The sequence below is a fragment of the Oryctolagus cuniculus genome, chromosome 14 (assembly GCF_964237555.1).
Source record: "Oryctolagus cuniculus chromosome 14, mOryCun1.1, whole genome shotgun sequence".
Classification (NCBI taxonomy): domain Eukaryota; kingdom Metazoa; phylum Chordata; class Mammalia; order Lagomorpha; family Leporidae; genus Oryctolagus; species Oryctolagus cuniculus.
In genome coordinates this window covers 61,671,830-61,692,476 of record NC_091445.1, presented here as the reverse complement: position 1 = coordinate 61,692,476, position 20,647 = coordinate 61,671,830, and the positions used below count along the sequence as shown (strand labels likewise).

General features: G+C 36.9%; 1 protein-coding gene and 1 long non-coding RNA gene across 2 annotated transcripts in view; one reads left to right on the top strand and one right to left on the bottom strand.

Moving 5' to 3' along the window:
• The window catches only part of LMBRD2 (LMBR1 domain containing 2), a 67,700-nt gene that overhangs the window by 20,769 nt on the left and 26,284 nt on the right, over positions 1-20,647 (top strand). The window contains exons 4-10 of the mRNA XM_002713965.5: positions 1,968-2,063; positions 5,416-5,583; positions 6,598-6,808; positions 13,239-13,313; positions 16,030-16,143; positions 16,506-16,689; positions 20,343-20,524. Of these exons, the coding sequence (XP_002714011.1) occupies positions 1,968-2,063; positions 5,416-5,583; positions 6,598-6,808; positions 13,239-13,313; positions 16,030-16,143; positions 16,506-16,689; positions 20,343-20,524 (1,030 nt within the window). The remainder of the gene's footprint in view (positions 1-1,967; positions 2,064-5,415; positions 5,584-6,597; positions 6,809-13,238; positions 13,314-16,029; positions 16,144-16,505; positions 16,690-20,342; positions 20,525-20,647) is intronic.
• Positions 717-14,909, bottom strand: LOC138845179 (uncharacterized). Its single transcript, XR_011382007.1, has 2 exons — positions 10,175-14,909; positions 717-9,807 (listed from the first exon to the last, which is right to left on the bottom strand). It is a non-coding gene; the product is annotated as an uncharacterized lncRNA (long non-coding RNA).

Sequence of the window (20,647 nt, the reverse complement as noted above, 5' to 3'; positions counted from 1 at the left end):
ACTTGAACCCATGTGTTCTCATAAGGGATGTGGAGTTATTAACTGATATCTTAACGGTTATACCTAATGTCTTCTCTGTTAAGTCATTTTGAAATAGTCATATTTTACCAACTGTTCCTCCCACTTCTGTACTGGTAGACTTCATTAGATTGTATTCTATTTAAATTGGTATTTTAAATATTTATTGGTATACAACAACTTTCAGTAGACTGTAGTGAGAAGTTTGAAGGTATGATTTTTTAGTACAGTTCTTCTTCCTACTAAATATGTTACTTCCAAAACGTATGTTTTTTCTCAGCCTGTCTCAGATCTAAGAAAATGGAGCATGCATTTTCTCTTTTGCCTAATTTACAAAGTTGTGATAAAGGACAAGCAAGTTATTCTGTACATTAGATATTTCTTTCTTATTGCATACCTTTTGAAATTATTTTTCATAAAGAGTGAATAAAATTAAAATTGTCAAAGATTATATTGAGTTCAAATCAAATTTCCAGGTTAAAAAATGAATGTTGACTTAGCTTTTACCAATGGTTTAAGTAGTATTTGTGTACAGCTTTAAAAACTAGCTTGAGTAAAGGTAAATTTGCAATGTGTTACCACCCTCTTGAAACAATGCTCAAAACTGGATGTAGGGGTGAACATTTAACTTAGCAATTTTTTAAAAGGTTGATTGATTGATTGATTGATTTGAAGGTCAGAGTTACACAGAGAGAGGAGAGGCAGAGAGAGAGAGAGATCTTCCATCCGCTGGTTTATTCCCCAGTTGGCCACAAAGGCCGGAGCCGCGCAGGTCCAAAGCCAGGAGCCAGGAGCTTCTTCCAGATCTCTCATGCAGGTGCAGGGGCCCAAGGACTTGGGCCATCTTGTACTGCTTTCCCAGGCCATAGCAGAGAGCTGGATTGGAAGTGGAGCAGCTGGGACTTGAACCAGCACCCATATGGGATGCCGGCACCACAGGCGGCAGCTTTACCTGCTACGCCACAGCACTGGCCCCTTAACTTAGCAATTAAGATGCAAGTTAAGATGCCTAGGTTCCGTGTCGAAGTACCTAGAATGGGTATCTGTTTATGGCTCCTAATTCCAGCTTCCTGCTAGTGCAGACCTTTGGAGGCAAGAGTGATGGCTCAAGTGATTGGGTTCCTGCTGCCACATGAGAAACTTTGATTAAGTTACCAGCTCCTGGCTTGAGTGCCATTATGGGCATTGCAGGCATTTGTGGGAGAGAATCAGTGGATGGGAGCTCTCTCTGTCTCTCTGCCTCAAATAAATAGTAAAAATTAAATGTTAAGGGAAAAAAAACCTGGACGAAAATCAGCAGCAGTTGCAGATTGTTGGAAGCCCTTGGATTAAAGGATATCCTTATAGTGTAGGAAGACTATAGTAAATGAAAGTCTCTATGATCGGAGACTCACCATATCCTTAAAAAATTCGGACAGAATTTTGTGTAGGTGATAGTTAGCATGGAATTCTATTAGAGCTATGCTATTGTAACTGATTTAATTAGCATTCTTTTGTCCACGAATTAATTACCTAATGTCTTCCCTTTCCCATAACCCAACTCCATGCAGACAATAAATAAAACAAAAAAACCAACCCTACAAATGAGATGAGTGTGTATTTCAAAGGTATTCATTAGAAATTTGATTTCAAGATACCTTTACTTTTAAAGGCTGCTGCATTCTGTTAGTTGAACATTATGCCCTATTTTTACCCAATGACTGAAAATACACTGAAAGCTGAGAACCTAAATTGCATTCATTTCTAAAACAAACTATCTTATTCCCTTTCTGTGTGCTTCTTTTCAGTTTTGTAATCAGCTTCAAATTTTAAGAATTCTATGAAACATTATGAGTGAGAGTCAGTAACTTAAAATTTGCCTTTAAATGAACTTTGTTATGTGCAAATTAGTTGTAAGATTCATTTAGTCATTATTTATGATTAATTGGCTTTCTCTTGTTATTAAACAGCCAACACCCATGTTTTAAGCCATGGAGTTACATTCCTGATGGAATCATGCCAATTTTCTGGAGGGTAGTATATTGGACATCACAGTTTTTAACATGGTAAGTTAATTTTTTATGTTAAATTTTTTAAAATTTTAGGGGCTGGTGTTGTGGTGCAGGAAGTTAAATCCCCCCACTTGTGACTTAAGCAACCCATAGCAGAGTGCCAGTTTGAGTCCCAGCGGCTCGGCTTGCAAACCATTTCCAGCTAATGTGCCTGGGAAGGCAGTAGATGATGGCCCAGGTGCCATCCACTGCCATCCACATGGGAGACCCAGGTGGAACTCCTGGCTTTGGCCTGTCCCAGCCCTAGCTTTTAGAGCCATTTGAGGAGTTGAACCAGCTGATGAAATATCTCCCTCTCCCCAAACCCCTCCTCAAGTGTGTCCCATCTTAAAAAAAAAAGTAAAAATAAAAAAGGTAAATTGAAAACACATAAACTGTTTGTCACTATTTCCTTCCAGAGACTTATTTCTTTCGACCTTCAAACCAGTCTTCTTCCAGCCCCATTATTATGTGAAACTGCACTTGATAAGATCATCATTATTCCCAGATTTTCTTTCTGTTTTCTTAGGCCAACCTTCTAAATTTCCTTCCTGGAAATTGCCTTCAGTTCTGTGGCTCATTTCCTTAGAAGCTGGTCTTCCCTAGAGTCTTACCTCTAATCATTCTGTCTGATTCTCCCTGTACAGTTGATGACCATGGTTTCATTGATTAGTAATTAATTCCAAATCTTTATTTTTACCCATTATGGCTTTGTCTTTCTCTTGTGTTCCACTGCGGTCTTTTATTCTGCCGGCAACAAAGTTCTAAAACTGGTGATCGAGAACACTGCAGGAGAAAAATCACTATATAGAAAAATCCCCTATAGACTCATGTTCTTAAACTTAGCTGGGCTCTCAACCTTGCCAGACTTCCCTTCTTTGTTTCATTAATCTGCTTGCTTGCCATTCAATACAACAAATATTTCCAGTCATTCTACTATTGATATCCTCTTTGTGGCTCTTTCCTACTCCTCCCAAAAATCACATCGACTCTTACCAGGTGACATTACCTTCTTCTACCTTACTGTGAAAATAGAAGTCATCAGATAGCAGTCTTTCAGTTTCTTCCCAGCAAACATACCTACCTACCTACCCATTCTTTCTGCCTTCCTCTCCAAGGGTGGAAAAATCACTCTTGCTAAAGCTTATGCCTCTTCCTAAACTATGGGCTTACCCACCTTCAACTCTTGGTGCCTACTTATAGCTTCCAATTTCCACAAAGCATGCAATTTTCTCATCCTTTAAACATAAAAGAAAGAAATGAAGTCTGTGAACTCAAATCCTTTTCCAAATCATTGAACTCATCACAGCTACATTTGAGTAGAGATGTATTTAAACATTTTTTGTTTATTATAATCTTTTAGTTTTATTTTTAATTAACATAATTGTACAGATTTACAGGATACTGTGTGGTATTTCAATTTATGAATACCTTTTGTAATTACCAAATCTGGATAATTAGCATATCTATTACCTCAAATATGTATCAAGAATTTGGTGAGACATTCTATATTTTCTCTTCTAGTTATTTTGAAATATATGATAGAACATGAGAACTTATTTCTGTTGCTTTAATGTAACTTTATACCTGTTAACCAGAGACCTTCATCTCCCTCTTCCTAGTACTATTTCCAACTTTTAGTTAGTCATATTATTCTATAGATACTTTTTTTCTTTACATTGAGGTATAAATCTGTCCCCCAAAATGCACAACTTATGTTTAGCTTAAGGGTTTTCAAAATGAATACTCCTATATACCAGAAATCATCAGATTATATGGAAATTAACCATGTCCTTCGTAGCCTTGTTTGTGGCCCCTTCCGGTTATCCCCCGCCCACAAAGGTTACTGTGATTCTAACCTCCATCACCATGAGTGGGATTTACCTGTTTGTGAACTTTATGAATGTGGAGTTTTATAATAGGAACTTTTACAGCTCTCTTGCTTTGTTCACATACTTTGGAGATACATCAATGCTGTGTTTTATGTATCAGCATTCTGGTTTTTTTTCATTTATGTAAAATATCCCATTTTATATGTATACCACAGTTTCTAGATTGCTTAAATGAATTTTCTACATTCGATGTCTTCAATTGCTTATTCTTTAGTTATTCCTCAACTCATAGTAACCTTCTTTCTACATTCTTTTTTTTTTTCCGTCCCACATATTGGTCCTTAATTTACTTGACTTCTTGGCAGCATTGGATAGTATTTCCATCTCCACTTTGAAACACTTTGTTCTACTTTTCTACTTTCTTCTCCCCCTTCCTTCCTTTTTCCTTACCCCTCTACTGTCTGGATTCAGTCTCCATTTCTAACTCCTTTTCCTTATATTTCTGGACCTCTCTCCCAACAGTTAGTATTTCTTAGAGTTAGTCTCAGTTTCTTTTGCCTTCTGCATAGTCACCCTTCCAGATCTCATTTATTGATTTTATTTCAGTACTGGAATCCACATATTTGTATCTGAATCTGGATAGCCAGCTGCTTCTTGTGCAGCAATTTTTAGGTGTCTTCCAGGTTACTTCAAAGTCAATGTATTAACCACCAGTCTTCTCTCCTGCTTCTTACCAAAACCATCACTCTTAGCCCTGTCATCTGGTTTCAGTATTCCTCTCTTTCATTCCATTATCTTTGATGAAATATTAGTAAAGTGCAATGTGATCATGTCTCTTTTCTGATAAAGAAAATATTTCCTCCTTGGGATGCAATCCAAACTCTTCATAAAGGTTTTAATCTCCATTTTTAGACTCATCTTAAGTCACTTACACTGTCACATTCTCTGCTGTTTATTGTTACCTCCCCAGAATGTGCCTTGCATGAGCCTTTGCATTTTGCAAAGTTTATTATTACAAAAATACTCATATATTATGGCTTTTTCAATAATAAAACATAATTACTCATAATCATTTCATTTTAAAAACATTGGCTTGAAAGGCAGTGTCAGAGAGGAATTAGAAAAGGAAGAGGGGAGACAGAGAGATCTCTCATCTGTTAGTTTACTCCCCAAATGCCCACAAAAGCCAGGGCTGGGCCAGACCAAAGCTAGGAGCTAGGAGCTAGGAGCTCCATCTGGGTCTCCCACGTGGATAATAGGAACCCATGTATTTAGGTCAATACCTACTGCTTCCCAGCCATGCAGCAGGAAGCTGTAACAGAACTGGGTGCAGGACTCCTTCCAAGGCAGTCCAGTATAGGATGCAGGTGTCTCAAGTGACACCTCAACCTGCTGCACCATAACGCCTGCCCCTTGTAATTTCTTAGTGAGGAAAATTACACATTAAATTTGAGATTCATATATTTCTTGTATTTTGAGATTATACACATATATAAATGCTTTGTTATTTACTCATATTTTGTCCACCCATACAGGATTCTGTTACCTTTTATGCAGTCATATGCAAGATCAGGAGGATTTTCCATCACTGGAAAGATTAAAACTGCTCTGATAGAGAATGCAATATACTACGGCACTTACTTACTGATTTTTGGAGCATTTCTAATTTATGTAGCTGTAAACCCACGTTTGCATTTAGAATGGTAAGAAAATATTATCATTGTTCTTTTTAAAGTTAATTTTCAGGGGCTGAGTTGCAGTGTAGCAGGCTGACATCCCATATGAATGCCAGTTTGAATACTGTTTACTCCACTTCTAATCTGGCTCCCTGCTGTTCTCTGGGAAAGCAGTGGAAGATGGCCCAAGTACTTGGGCCCCTGCCACCCATGTGGGAGTCCCAGGTGAAGCTCCAGAGAGAGCCATCTCTCTTTCCGTCTCTCTGTACTTCTACCTTTCAAATAAATAAATCCTAAAAAAGCAAAATTGATTTTACCTCTTATGTATAAACACATATTTTATCAAGAAATCTGTATCAATCTGTATGTTTTATCGATTCTCCAAAATAGTATCTGAATCATCCTTATTACTAAGAAAGAAAATATGGAATAACATCTTTAAAAATAGCTGCTGGCAATGGGTTGGTACTTTGTCTATAGCTATATGTTTAAAGTAATAACATTATTTTTGGATAGAATTTCAAATTTTGTAAATGAGCAAGTGCCTGGTTTTCTTTTTCACTGGAATTTATGAATACTTTTCTTTCTGTTTTAACTTTAGTTTGAAGTTATATTTGTCCATAGTATAATTTTAGGTTTATACCCCCAAAATTGAAAACTATTTTATACTTAATATCTTATAATATTATATTAAGAGTACAGGCTGAAAATTTAGCAATAGATCAGTAGTGATGGGCCTCCCTGTATTTTTTCTTGCTACGAATTATCCTGTATTCTAATTTTAACTGTAATAAAAGAAGTGTTTCCTGTGTTAAAATCTATTTTTGCAGTCATACTTGATATTTCCATCAAAATGCATAGATTCTATGCTGTTAATAAGAGAGCTGAGGATTTGAAGGTCTAATTTTTTCATCTAAATTCCTATTTATCCTTAGGGCAGTTGTTTTCTGACCAAACATTTGATAGTATTTACTTTCATCTTAGATTTTTATAGGAAAATGTACTTATCACAGCTGACTGCTTTTGTTTTCTGGTTCTTAGGAACCAGCTTCAAATGATTGGGATTGCTGCTGCAAATACATGGGGTCTGTTTCTTCTTGTGTTGTTGTTGGGATATGGCTTGGTGGAAATACCTCGATCATACTGGAATGGAGCAAAAAGAGGTTATCTACTTATGAAGACTTATTTTAAGGCAGCCAAACTCATGACAGAGAAAGCAGATGCAGAAGAAAATTTAGAAGATGTTATGGAGGTAAGCAAATTTAAACCTCATAAAAAACAGTCACCAAGTTGAATGTATCTTCTTTTAGTCACTGTTGGTTTTTGTTGTTTTTGGCACACTGGTGGGTTTCAGGCTGTAGTTTTGGCAATGTGTCATCTTAGATGAATTCTTATTGCCCATTCAGGGCTATGCTTGTCGACTTGGGGTAACATTTAATAGTGTTACTATCAAAAGTGTCGCAGATCAGATGATAAGTTACAAGGTTATCTAACATAGAAGTGAAAATGGCAATCAGAGGACACTTCTTGAAAGCTTAACCCAAGGTTATATCTATAAACTTCTTTAGAGAACCATTGCATAGGAGTTTGAATCAATAATTTTGCTTCCTATCTGTAGTCTCAATGAACCACTTTATTTACACCTGAGATGCAGATAACTTAAACCACTTTTACTGTTAAGAAATATTTTGGGGGCCGACACTGTGGCATAGTAGGTAAAGCCGCCTGCCTGCAGTGCCAGCATCCCATATGAGTGCCAGTTAGAGTTCTGACTGCTCTGCTTCCGATCCAGCCCTCTGCTATGGCCTGGGAAAGCAGTGAAAGATGGCCCAAGTCCATCAGCCCCTGTACCTGCAGGGGAGACCCAGAAGCACCTGGCTCCTGGCTGCTTGCTTCAGATTGGCCCAGCTTTGGCTAATGTGGCTATCTGGGGAGTGAACCAGCAGATTGAAGACCCCACCACCACCACCTTTTCTCTGCCTTTGCCTCTCTGTAACTCTGCCTTTCAAATAAATAGATAAATCTTTAAAAATAAAAAAATAAATACTTTGGTTGTGGATTTAAAGAGATTATTGTAGTCACTTCACATTTTTTACTCCACTAAGAAAAATGCATCATTCTAATTATGTTAAATGTCCAACTTAAAATTTCACATTTTTTTTAGATTTTTTTTAAGATTTATTTCTTTATTTGAAAATCAGAGTTACACAGAGAAAGAAGGAGAGGTAGAAAGAGAGAGGTCTTCTATCCGCTGGTTCACTCCCCAGATGGCTGTAATGGCCGGAGCTGTGCTGGTCAGAAGCCAGGAGCCAGGAGCTTCCTCCAATTCTCCCACGTGGGTGCAGGGGCCCAAAGACTTGGACCATCTTCTACTGCTTTCCCAGGCCACAGCAGAGAGCTGGATCAGAAGTGGAGCAGCTGGGTCTCAAACAGGTGCCCACATGGGATGCAGGCACTGCAGGTGGTGGCTTTATCTACCATGCCACACTGCTGACCCCTGAAAGCTTTTCATTATATTAAACACCAAAATGTTTTAATATGGCCTACAAAAATTAGTTTTACCCATTTTAGCTCTCTAGACTCATCCCAAGCCTCTAACTTTCTCATTTTGGTTACTTTTTTTTCTATAATTTGCTAATGATAATGAAATAATAAACAGTTGTTTAGACTTACTATTTGCCTAACACTCAACTTGATTCCTCAAACTTAATATTGGTGAGGATAGCAACAATTATATAGACTTACTATTTGCTGAAGATTTTTAACCTCTTTACATATATTAGTACATTTAATTCTCACACAACTTTAGGGAAAAATTTTTTATCTGCATTTTATAAATGCAGAAAACAAGGTACAGAGAGATTAAATAGCTTTCCCATGTTCATACAGCTAATAAGTTAGAGAGCCAAGCAGTCTATCATTAGTTCATGCATTATATGGCTGACAAATTTTTTCAGTAAAGGACTGGATGGTAAATATGGTTTTGTGTGCCATATCATCTCTGTTGGAACCACTGTGTCATTGCAGTGTGAAAGCAGCCATAGGCAATACATAAATGAATGAGCCTGGCTGTAGTCCAGGTTGAGAACAGGTGGTGAGCAGAATTTGATCTGCCTTAATGATCCCTACTCTTAGCCATTATACTCATTGCCTCTTTTCTGTCTTTGAGTGTTCTATTGTCAACCCCTTGGGATGCTATCTTCTCTGATCTCTTCAGCTAATTCTTACTTCACTTTCAGTTCTTAACATAAGTTCTTCAGGGAAGGCTACTGTATTAGCTTCCTAGAACTATAAGCCACAAGCAACAAACTGGGTGGCTTAAGCAACAGAAATTTATTGTCTCACAGATCTGGGGCTTAACTGTCCAAGTAAAGGCCAAATTCTATTTCCATGTAAATAAAAAGCCAAACCTTCTAATGAATGTTTTGAAAATAGAAGCAGGGCTGGCATTGTGGCATAGTGGGTAAAGCCTCCACTTGCGATGCTGGCATCCCTTATGAGCTCCAGTTTGAGTCCCAGCTGCTCCATTTCCTATGCAGCTGCCTGCTAATGCACTTGAGAGAGCAGCCAAAGATGGCCTAAATGTTTGGACCCCCACACCCACGTGAGAGACCCATAAGAAGCTCCAGGCTCTCCTGGCCTAGCCCTGGCTATTGCAGACATTTGGGGAGTTAGCCAGTGGAGAGAAGCTCGCTCTCTCTCTCTTTCCCTGTCTCCCTTCTTCTCGCTATAACTCTGCCTTTCTCATAAATAATGAAAAGAAAAAGAAGAGGAAGTCAACATAGAAAGCAGAACGCTGCTACCCCCTCATACACACTCTCACACACACAAAAGAAAAAAGCATGATTTCTCTGTATGAATTTCTGTCTCTTTACATTTAAAGTAACTTGGGATCCTTTATATTTTTCTAAATATCTGAGAACATACAAATTTGAGGAGAAAAATTTATCATTTAACAAATATTTAATGTATTTATGCCAAATTAAGTGCTATGCAGAACTGGCTGTTCAGATACTACCTATCTATAGTATAAATTGTATAAACAGTCCTCTATAGTATATGGTAAATGTGATGTGGATGACACAAAGGAGAGATAGTAATATAGAGAAGTTTCATTTCTGGATAATGATCACAGCAGATGATGAAATACAACCTGTGGGAGACCAGGAAGAAGTACCTGGCTCCTGGCTTTGGATTGGCACAGTGCTGGCCTTAGTGGCCATTTGAGGGGTGAACCAATGCAAGGAAGACCTTTTTTTTTTTTTTTTTTTTTTTTTTTTTTTTTGACAGGCAGAGTGGACAGTGAGAGAGAGAGACAGAGAGAGAAAGGTCTTCCTTTGCCGCTGGTTCACCCTCCAATGGCCGCCGCTGCAGCCGGCGCACCGCGCTGATCCTGGCAGGAGCCAGGAGCCAGGTGCTTTTCCTGGTCTCCCATGGGGTGCAGGGCCCAAGCACCTGGGCCATCCTCCACTGCACTCCCTGGCCATAGCAGAGAGCTGGCCTGGAAGAGGGGCAACCGGGACAGAATCCGGCGCCCCAACCGGGACTAGAACCCGGTGTGCCGGCGCCGCAAGGTGGAGGATTAGCCTATTGAGCCACGGCGCCGGCTCAGGAAGACCTTTCTCTCTGTCTCTCTTTCTGTCTATAACTCTACCTGTCAAATAAAAAAAAAGAAATACAACCTGGACCTTCTAGGATGAGTTGGAATTTTGACACTATTCCAATCAGACATCAGGAAGTTTAGAATAAATTAATGTGAACATATAATTTATGCTGGGAAGATAAAGCAAAGTAGGGCCTTGAATGCCATACTGAAAAGTCAAGACTGTCTTTTGAAAGTGGCGAGGAATCATTGTGGCGAGGAAACATTGATGCTTCTAGGTAGGCAAGACATGATCCTATATGTGGTTTTGGTTGATCAGTCTGATAGAAGTGTACAGAATGTAATGTAGAAAGAAATTGTGATGAATTACTTGGTTTGAGAGTAAACTTAAAATATGCTAGTTCTCATTACATCTTTTAACAGATCACAAATTCTATTATTGTTTCTTGGTAATTATTTTTTCAGCTATCCATATAACCCTCTACAGCTTTATAAAAATTGGTTTAGTACTTTGTGATGTTTTTCATTGAAATGAATATATTCATCTGTGTGTCTATTTTCTTTAGATGTTAGTAAACTTACAAGCTATGTCAAGCCATTTCAAAGGTATTTGCCAGATGATCTGAAAGGTTGCAGCTACCTTTTATTATTTTTCTAAGCAGAGAATTTGGAGAAGGGAGAAGCAGCTACTTATTTTCACTGAAAACTACCTATTAGCAAGCCTGCAGGGACGTTATCTGGCATTCTTAGGATGAATTGATTAAGCATAGTAGCAAAAGAACCAAAGGTTATGATGTTTTGTGTGAAGAAAACAAAGTTAATATTTTAAATAATTTTATAAAAATTATAGTTTTTGAAGAAAACAAATTTGTAACATCTATCAAATACTAACAACTATTTCAGTAGTTTTGCTTAGTATGGCTAAATAATTTCCAGAAAAATAAGATATTTCATGTATAATATATAGCCAGATTGTATAATTCATATCCAAAGTAGGATAAATTTATACTAATAGTCAACAAACTTTAAGTCAATGATGCTTCAAGGTGACAATTTGAAAATTCAAGTCTGGGGGCCGGCGCCATGGCTCAGTGGGTTAATCCTCTCCCTACGGTGCCAGCATCCCATATGGGTGCCAGTTCTAGTTCCAGCTGCTCCTTTTCCAATCCAGCTCTCTGTTATGGCTTGGGAAAGCAGTGGAAGATGGCCCAAGTCCTTGGGTCCCTCCTCCCACATGGGAGACCAGGAAAAAGCACCTGGCTTCTGGCTTCAGATCCGCGCAGCTCCGACCATTGTGGCCATTTGGGGAGTGAACCAATGAAAGGAAGACCTTTCTCTCTGTCTCTCCCTCTCACTGTCTGTAACTCTGCCTCTCAAATAAATAAATAAAATATTTAAAAAAAAATTCAAGTCTGTTTTTGTCACTGTTGTATTTAGGCCTTACACATTGAACTAAAACCTCTAACTATTATTAAGGCCTTCAAGGAATGATTTTATTTTGCCTCTTTACAGAGGAACGTGTGTTGGTATGGATTATTCACGGAGTGCATATATTCTAAGTTTTGACAGATATCGTTAAAGTACCTTCCAAGTAGATTTTATCACTTTTTCTTGTGCATAAATTCTGTTTTCTCATGGTCATTCATCATTACATTCATCAAGTATATCATTTTTAAATAGTTTTACAGGAAAACTGTTCTCATTTTGTAAATGTGTAATTTTAAAAAAGATTTATTTTAAGGACAGAGCAGCAGAGAGGAGAGAGAGTAATGTTTTCCCATCAGCTGTTTCAATTCTCCAGATGGCTGCAACAGACAGAGCTGGGCCAGGCCAAATCCAGGAACCAAGAACTCCAACTGGGTCTCCCTTGTGGATGGCAGGGACCTAAGTACCTGGGCCATCTTTATGCTGTCTTTGCAGTTACATTAGTAGGGATCTGGGTTGTAAACAGAATAGCCAGGACTCAAACCAGCACTCTGATATGGAATACCACCATCACAAGTGGTAGCTTAACCAGCTGTGCCACAACACAGCCCCTGTAATTGTGTTTAGTGTGCTTGAGCATCATTAGATGTTTATTAACCAATGGTATTTCTTCTGTATTCCTTTTTTTCTGTTTGTAACAGCACTCTGCATACTAAAATTATTGATTTTTTCATGTAAATTATATTCTTTCACAATTTTGTTTGTCAGGTGATCTTTCTGCCTCTAGTTTTATATTCTTGAAAGCCCTTCTCTACCCTTCGGTTATAACGTTATTTTCAATATCCTGCTCAATTGTCTCTTGCTGTCCAGCTTGTGAACCTGCTGTTCCTTCTGCTTAAACAGTGGCTCTAACTTAAAAAAAAAAAAAAGTCAAAAAGTCATGAATATTATGGAATATTGTGATTCCTTAGCAACTACTGGCTCTAAAGATTCTTCTTCCTTCCCTTTTATGCATTTTATGTTCATTAAATTACTTATTCATTAGCACAAAACTATAATTTTGGGGAAAGACTACTAATACTGTATTTTCCTACCCTATCCGTGAGTATAGATTATGGTGGCCTTCCAACATAGTGCTGGCATATAGTATGCTCTTAAAATAGGCAAGTGTACAGTGAATCAGTCAATTGAAATTGTGCTATAGTATTCTATTGGAAAAGAGCCTGCACTTTGGGACATGTTGCCTTTTTTGCTTCCTCTAATTTCTTCACTTTGTTTTAGATAATGAGATAATTGATCTTGATCTTGATGAGCAAGGTGGAGGAATACAATCCTGTTCTTTGAGGATCACCAAGTTTGTCTGATCCTTTGTGGACTTATTTATAATGTTTATTCATCTTTGTGTACCAAGTAAGCAAATGATAATGGAATAAATCTGGAAAGTAATAAAAATGTGAGGGTCTAGATAAGGACTATTTGTTGACCTTGTAATTTTACGTAAGAACCTTTATTCAGTGAAAAGGACATGTAATGCTAAGTAATATGAATTGAAATTACACTTGTGAGAATGTATATAGTACTTAGTACATTCTTACGTGAAATGTATAATCTATAGAAGTTGAAAATAGTATTATTTCTCTTACTGTTTTTATAGGAGGTTCGTAAAGTGAATGAAAGCATCAAGTATAACCACCCACTGAGAAAATGTGTTGACACAATACTTAAAAAGGTAATTAAATTATATTACCTCATCTATTTCTATTTAAACTATAAGTTTCTACTTATAACCAAAGCATCAGAACAGTATGAAAAAAAAAACCTATAGCTCAGGTTTTCCCAACTTATTTTCATGGAAATATTAAGTATAAATCAGTAGTAATTTGAATTTTTTCTCTATGATTACAAGTTTAGCATTAATTATTGGCGGTATTTCCCATTGAAATATGAAGCTAGATGTGATGTCGAATAATGTCTAATGATTTCCGTGACACAGTGATGGAGATAAGTTTGCAAGAGTTGCTGTATGTGATCACTAAAAGCATATCTCCTATAAGAAAATTAACTAGTGTGTAATAATATCATTCAGTCAGCTTCCTACATGTTATTTTACAATATAGAGTTCAGGTATTATAAAGTAGATGACATTATGAAATGCTTAACAGATATTTAATAGGAAGACATACAGTTATGGTTTTGATGCATTAATTTTGAATTAGGACTATTCATATAATGCTAAAGATTATTTTTTACAGAGTTCCCTAGTTGTCTTGTATGTACCCACAGAACTACTGCAATTTTCCATTTCTATATTTTAAACTATGGTATTCCTTTTGACTATAATGACAGTCATAAGAATAAATTTTGAGGAACAACTTACTATTTTATTCCTTTTAGTGTTGTTGTTGTTGTTGCTCTGTTTGTTCTACATAAGACCACTGGTTGAACTCTGTAATCAATGCACAATCATTCTTAGGCATTTAAAATTAACAGAAAAGTGATCTCTGTTAAACATAGGAGTGGGAATAAGAGAGGGAGGAGATATATAGGTTGGCACATGCTCACTCAGACTTACCTCCATTGGTGGAACTAGAAATGTGCCAGGGGATTTCAACTCAATCTTACCAAGGAGGCAGGTATCAATGCCAACGCACTTGGTAAAGTGATAAGTATAAATACACAACCGATCAAAAAGATAGGATATGTGTCGATGAGATTTCACAAATAAGACCAGTGTAAGCAACTAATGAAGAATAGAATTAAAAGGGAGAGAATGATCCTGCGGGGGAAACAGGACACACAGCAGACTATAGAATGGCAGTACTCCTGCCTCAGAATCAACCCTTGGGACATTCGGATCTGGCTAAAAGGTCCATGAGAGTCTCACAGGCATGGAAAGCCATGACATGGTGGCAAAAAACAATCTAAATGAAAGATCCTGGTGAACAAGACCCCAGCAGAAGGAACAGGCCATCAAGGAGAGAGGCGCCTTTCTCTGAAGGGAGGAAGGAACCTCCACTGTGATACGGCCTTGACTAAGCAAGTTCAGAGTCGGTCAACTCAAGGGGCTTCCATAGCCTAGACAGCTCATAGCAAGAGTCTTGGGTGATTGTTGACGTCATAAATAAGAGTGCCAATTGTTAAATCAACAACGGGAGTCACTGGGTACATGCTCCCCACGTAGGATCTCTGTCCTTAATGTGTTCTACTATGAAACTTAGAAACAACACTACTAGTCGAACAATACCTTATACCTTGTGCGGTTGTGTGAGTGCAGCCTGTTGAAATCCTTGCTTAGTATATACTAAGTTGATCTTCAGTATATGAAGGTAATTGAAAATGAAACTCGATGAAGGGTGGGATGGGAGAGGGAGTGGGAGAGGGGAGGGCCGCGGGAGGGAGGTTGGGGTGGGGGAAGCCACAACAATACAAAAGTTGCACTTTGTAAATTCACATTTATTAAATAAAAAAAAATAATTATATAACAAACAAAAAAAAGAAAAAGAAAAAAAAAGAACTTAATACTTTATCCTTTTATATTTTTTGTGTTCTACTTAAAACTATTGATTGAACTCTGTAATTAATACACAATTACTCTTAAGTGTTTAATTAATGCTATAACTAGTACTCAAATAGTATTTTACACTTTGTATTTCTGTGTGGGTGCAAACTGTTGAAATCTTTACTTAATATATGCTAAATTGATCTTCTGTATATAAAGATAATTGAAAATTAATCTTGATGTGAATGGAAGGGGAGAGGGAGTGGGAGAGGGGAGTGTTGTGGGTGGGAGGGAAGTTATGGGGGGGGGAAGCTATTGTAATCCATAAGCTGTACTTTGGAAATTTATGTTCATTAAATAAATTATGTTCAATAAATAAATTTATATTCATTAAATAAAATAAAATATAAAAAAAGAAAAGAATAAATTTTCTAGCCATTTATCTCAAATTTGTTACTTTAAAAGAACTTTTCAGGGAGAGAACTTACCCTAGTCCATATAGACAATAAATGACCAAAGGTACAGCAGTAACTCTAAACTATATATTTGTTTCTCTTTACTATACATTTCAAAAATTTAGCATCTTGGATTTGTCATGATTCTTCTGCATTATTTAGCTAGAAAGATAATTGATAGTTTCATCAGGTACCTACTTGGAATGATTCTCTCAAATACTAGATGCTTTATGTAAGTAAACTTCCCTGCCTCTATCCATACCTAGCTAGGATATCAGAGCATAATGATTAATAGAGGTAAGAAGAAATTCAATGCAACTTTTAAAGTTTTCACAAAAATGTCAGCAAGTCAGAATCTAACTACTTGATGATGCCAACAAAGGAAAATGTTGAGAAAATTAGAAATGCTGAAGACTGAAAGATTTTTAATAAAAATGATTTTTTTATCTTTTTACAATTAAGATTTTTAAAAGTCTACCTATTCCTTTTAGTGTCCTACAGAATATCAGGAAAAAATGGGTAGGAACATGGATGATTATGAAGATTTTGATGAAAAGCGTAATACTTATCCAAGTGAAAAAAATCTGGTAAAATTGCATAAACAGGTAACTTTAATTATTATAGCTATTTTACATGCTGATAATTTGTTAGATTTATAATTATTGCCACAAAAAGGAGATTTCAGTGAGTATATAACTTCCTTTGATTCTGTCCTTATACCTCTTTGAAGTGTTGCAACTTTATATTTCTCAACAGTGATAGCATTGATGTTTGAGGAGGGAGAGCTATTCATTGAGCATAACTGTTAAATTATGTGGAAAAGTTTTGATATTAATATCTTAGTCCCACCCAATAAGTGCCTCTAGCATTTCATTTTCTTGTGACAATGAAATCATGTTTCCAGGTGGGAAGTTGAGCCACTGTTGGATCAGAACAGTGATAGTTCTACCCATATTCCTTTTCTTAGGTGATTTATTCAGTTCAGAGGCATCGTCGAACTCAAGTACAATGGCAGATTCTTTTGGAACAAGCATTTTATTTAGAAGATGTAGCAAAAAATGAAACTACTGCTACTCGTCAGTTTATTCACACCTTTCAATCACCAGAGCCAGAAAATCGATTTATCCAATATTTTTATAATCCTACAGTTGGTATGTAATTTGATATAAATTTCAAAGATAAATGATAATTTTTCTGCAGAAAAAATTACATTTTCACCAATACAGAGGTGAATTTATCTTGTATTATTTTATTTATACCATATGGTAGTACTAAGTAGCTGATAAGCTTCCCCCCAAAATAACTGTTTAATTATCTTATAATATGTAATCCATCAATTCCACTGTCACTTCATATATAATCAAAATTCTATGCAAAAATATATGTAATACATCAAGGATATTTTTATTTGAATGGCAAAAAGACGGACAAAAATCTTCCATCTTTCCTGCCAGGAGTGGCCTAGGGCCAGCCCTTTGGTTCTGGCTGAGGCATGTGGTCTACAATCCAAGCTCCCATGGCAAGTGTCCCACGGGATGCCCAACATCCACAGTCACACCTGCGGGAGCTCGGGACCGGGGTTCTACGTGGCCAGAAGTACCCCCAATGGCTGCCTCAGTGTCCCATTTGCGGCCTGGCTACACTCAGGGCCAGCATGACAGGCGGCCAGAGTCCATCCTAGAGCAGTGAGGTCTTCCATCTGGGCAGCAAGGACTCCTTCATGGCCACCAGCAGCCCTGGCAGGGGCATGTGCCCCTGGGCTCTGTGTGTCCACATTCTAGGCCAAATGCTCACAACAGCCAAGATTAGGCCAGGCTGAACAAAACAGTTAGGAACTGAAATTTGGCTTCTGTTTGAGCCATATGGACTTAAAATACTTGAACCATCACTTGCTTCCCAGGGTTACTTTATCAAGAAGCTGGAGTTGAAAGCAGAGCCAAGACTCAAACCCAGGCACTCTGATTTGGGATGCAATTGTCCCAAGTGGCGTCTTAACTGCTGTACCAAGTGCTTGTCCCTAATATGTTTCAAAATAATTAGAATTTTGAGCAATTTTATGTCACAAGTTTGGATCCTTTTGTTTTTGTCTTGACATACTACTAAAATACTCCCCTAAGAAGACCTCTTTGTTTATTTACATTCATTAATCTTACCTATAAAACTTATACTCTCTAGTCATCATCATTCTTTATTTCTGATAATTATCATGACACTCCTTTCAAATGTTATTAACTTTATTGTGAAGAAACTTAAGGCCAGCACCAAAGTGTCACAGTATTAGCACTTCTATTTATTTATTCAAATAATGGTTATAGTTACTTGATTGTTTTTCCTCTTCAATATGAAGATTTAATAACAAAAAAAAAAAAACCCACAAACTCTCAAATAGCTTTGTCAGAGAAGATTCTTCCAACTAAAATGAAGGGATAATGTAATACATGTTTTTCATTCATTAAACAAATGTTTGAGCATATTAGTGTTGTTTATTGTTGGGTGCTTCATGTATATCAGTTTAAGGAGACAAAAATTTCTGCCCTTGTGGAGTGAGAAAAACACACAGTAAACACATTAAGATTTAAGTATCTTTAGTAGATATTTGGTTATAAAAACTGGGATTTGGAGAAACGTCTTGGCTACAGATATAAATGAGGGTGCCATTAATGTTCGATTGGGATAGAGAAGAATATCTTGAGGACTAAGCCTAAGACAATCCGGAATTTAGAAATAAGATTTGTCAGGAAGAATCAGCAGAAAAGACGGGAAAAACCAGTGCCCAGTGAGGTAGGAAGAAAACCAAGATAAATGAAATGTTTTGAGGAAGGTGATATGTAAAGATGTACCTTTTCGAATATTGGATACATGTCAAGGATGCATACTAAGATATGATCATTGGATTTTAGAGAAGTAAAGTGAGGTAAGACTACAGTTTAAAAGCCTGATTAGAATTTAAAAGAAGTATAGAGAATAATTAGAATCAGTGAGAATAGAAAACTCAAAATGTTCTTATATAAGGGAACAGAGAAAAGTGGCAATAGTTGACAGAGAATTGTGGGGGCATGGGGTGGAGGGTCAAGAGAAGTTCTAGCCTGTAATTTAGTAATGATATCATAGGGGAAATTTGATGAGGAGAGTAAAGAATTTCTGGGATAGTATTTATGACTAGAAGTGAGACGGGAAATAGGGAACAATGAAGAGAATATCCTTAGATTAAGAGGTAAGACATAGGTGCAGATGACATGCAGTGGTGGAAACTAGGGGAAGTTCTCTTTGGATCCCTTTTTTTTCTCAGTGGGTATAGAAAAGCTGATTTTGAGATTTGAGGAGGGAAGAGAAGGTGCAAAGTAGTTGCCTAGGAAAGTAAACATGCAAGAAGATTGAAGAACTATAATAAGCTAGCCAGGCAAAGCTGGTGAGCCACTTGAAGCTAGTGATTAAAAATTTAAAGTGAGATGGTCAGCAAAGTTGTATGTTTTTCTCTTGCAATGTGTGACTATATGCACATGCTCACAGTGGTCAAGGAGGTGGGTCTAACAAAGATATGGTTGAGTAAAGCAGTGGTGAATAAAATGGCACAAGGGAACTGAGATACCAGAGAGTGGTTTTCCTCAAAAACAGTGGAATCTGAGCTGAGTAAGAAACCAAATAGGATACTAGGATGTTAAATAATAATAATAAGTGGTGGAATAAATGGACTGTTGGTCCAGGTATAGTCAGTGGAGTTGATTGCCAAACAAATTATATATATATTGCTTAGAGACAAAGATGGTGGAATGAAATTATATGGAGGGATTGGAGTCACTGGCAATGGAAGGTACAGATAACTATGGAGATGGGTTATTTAAGAAGGATGGAGATAGAAGACAACATCACTGTAGGAAGGAACTAAAGAAAATGAGAGGCTTAGCTATCAAAAGGAGGATCACACATGTAGGAATTATGCTGAGAGTAGGGTTGAAAATACTGAACCCAGGAGCCCAGCTCTTCAATCAGTGAAGTGAAAGTATAACCTTTACAATTTATTGTACTTTCCTTTTTTTCCCTTTATTTTTACCTAAATTCATACTTAAAACCAGAATCCTATAAAGTATTCCCATACACTCTTCACTCATGATCTCCAAATGTTAACATTTCACCATACTCATTTGCTTTATCTTTCTCGACATTTAGTCTTGGATTTTTCTTTAATCTCTAGAGTGTTATCCAGATATGATGCCTCTTTTCCCATAAACATTTCAGTGTGCATTTTCTAAAAATAGAGACATTTTCTTACAAACTAGGTGCAACTATCAAAATCAGGAAATTAATATTAATAATATACCATTATTTACAGATCTTTTCAGGTTTTTCTAATTATTGCAATAATATTTGTTAAAAAAAATTATCTCAGCTCTTTAGTGTATTCTGTTGTCAGGTATTCTTAGTCTCCTTTAACCTGGAACAGTTTCTTAGTCTTTATTTGTAGATTGTGACAGGGAAGCTTCTGGAGAGCACACATCAGTTTTTTGTTGAATGCCCCTGATTTGAGTTTGATGTTTCTTCAAAATTAGACACAGTCTACATTTTTGGAAGGAAAACCACAGTAGTGGTGGTTTCAGTACATCATAGCAGGAGGCACATAGTGTAGATTTGTCTCGTGATTGATGATCATTTGGTTAGGGTAGTGTCTTCTTGGTTTTGCCTCTGTAAAATTGATATTTTTTATCTTTGTAATTAAATATCTTGTTGGGAGATTTTTTTAGAACAGTTAAATACCATGTTGTGTTTTTATAATCTTACTAATTGATTTGTTTCTTTGATCTTCCAGAATGGTATTGGGAATGTCTTTTGCGGCCGTGGTTTTACAGAGTCCTTGCTGTGGTTTTGTCCATCTTTTCTGTGATTGTTGTGTGGTCGGAATGCACATTCTTTAGCACTACTCCTGTATTATCCCTCTTTGCAGTCTTCATACAGCTGGCAGAAAGAACATACAATTATATTTATATTGAGGTCAGTTTATTTTATATTCCTCATAAATATATGTCAGCTCATAGTATGATCTTTAACTGTTATATCTTTTATCCCTGTAGTTCTTCTGCTATTGATGAAAGCATTGAAGTTTCCTACACAGTT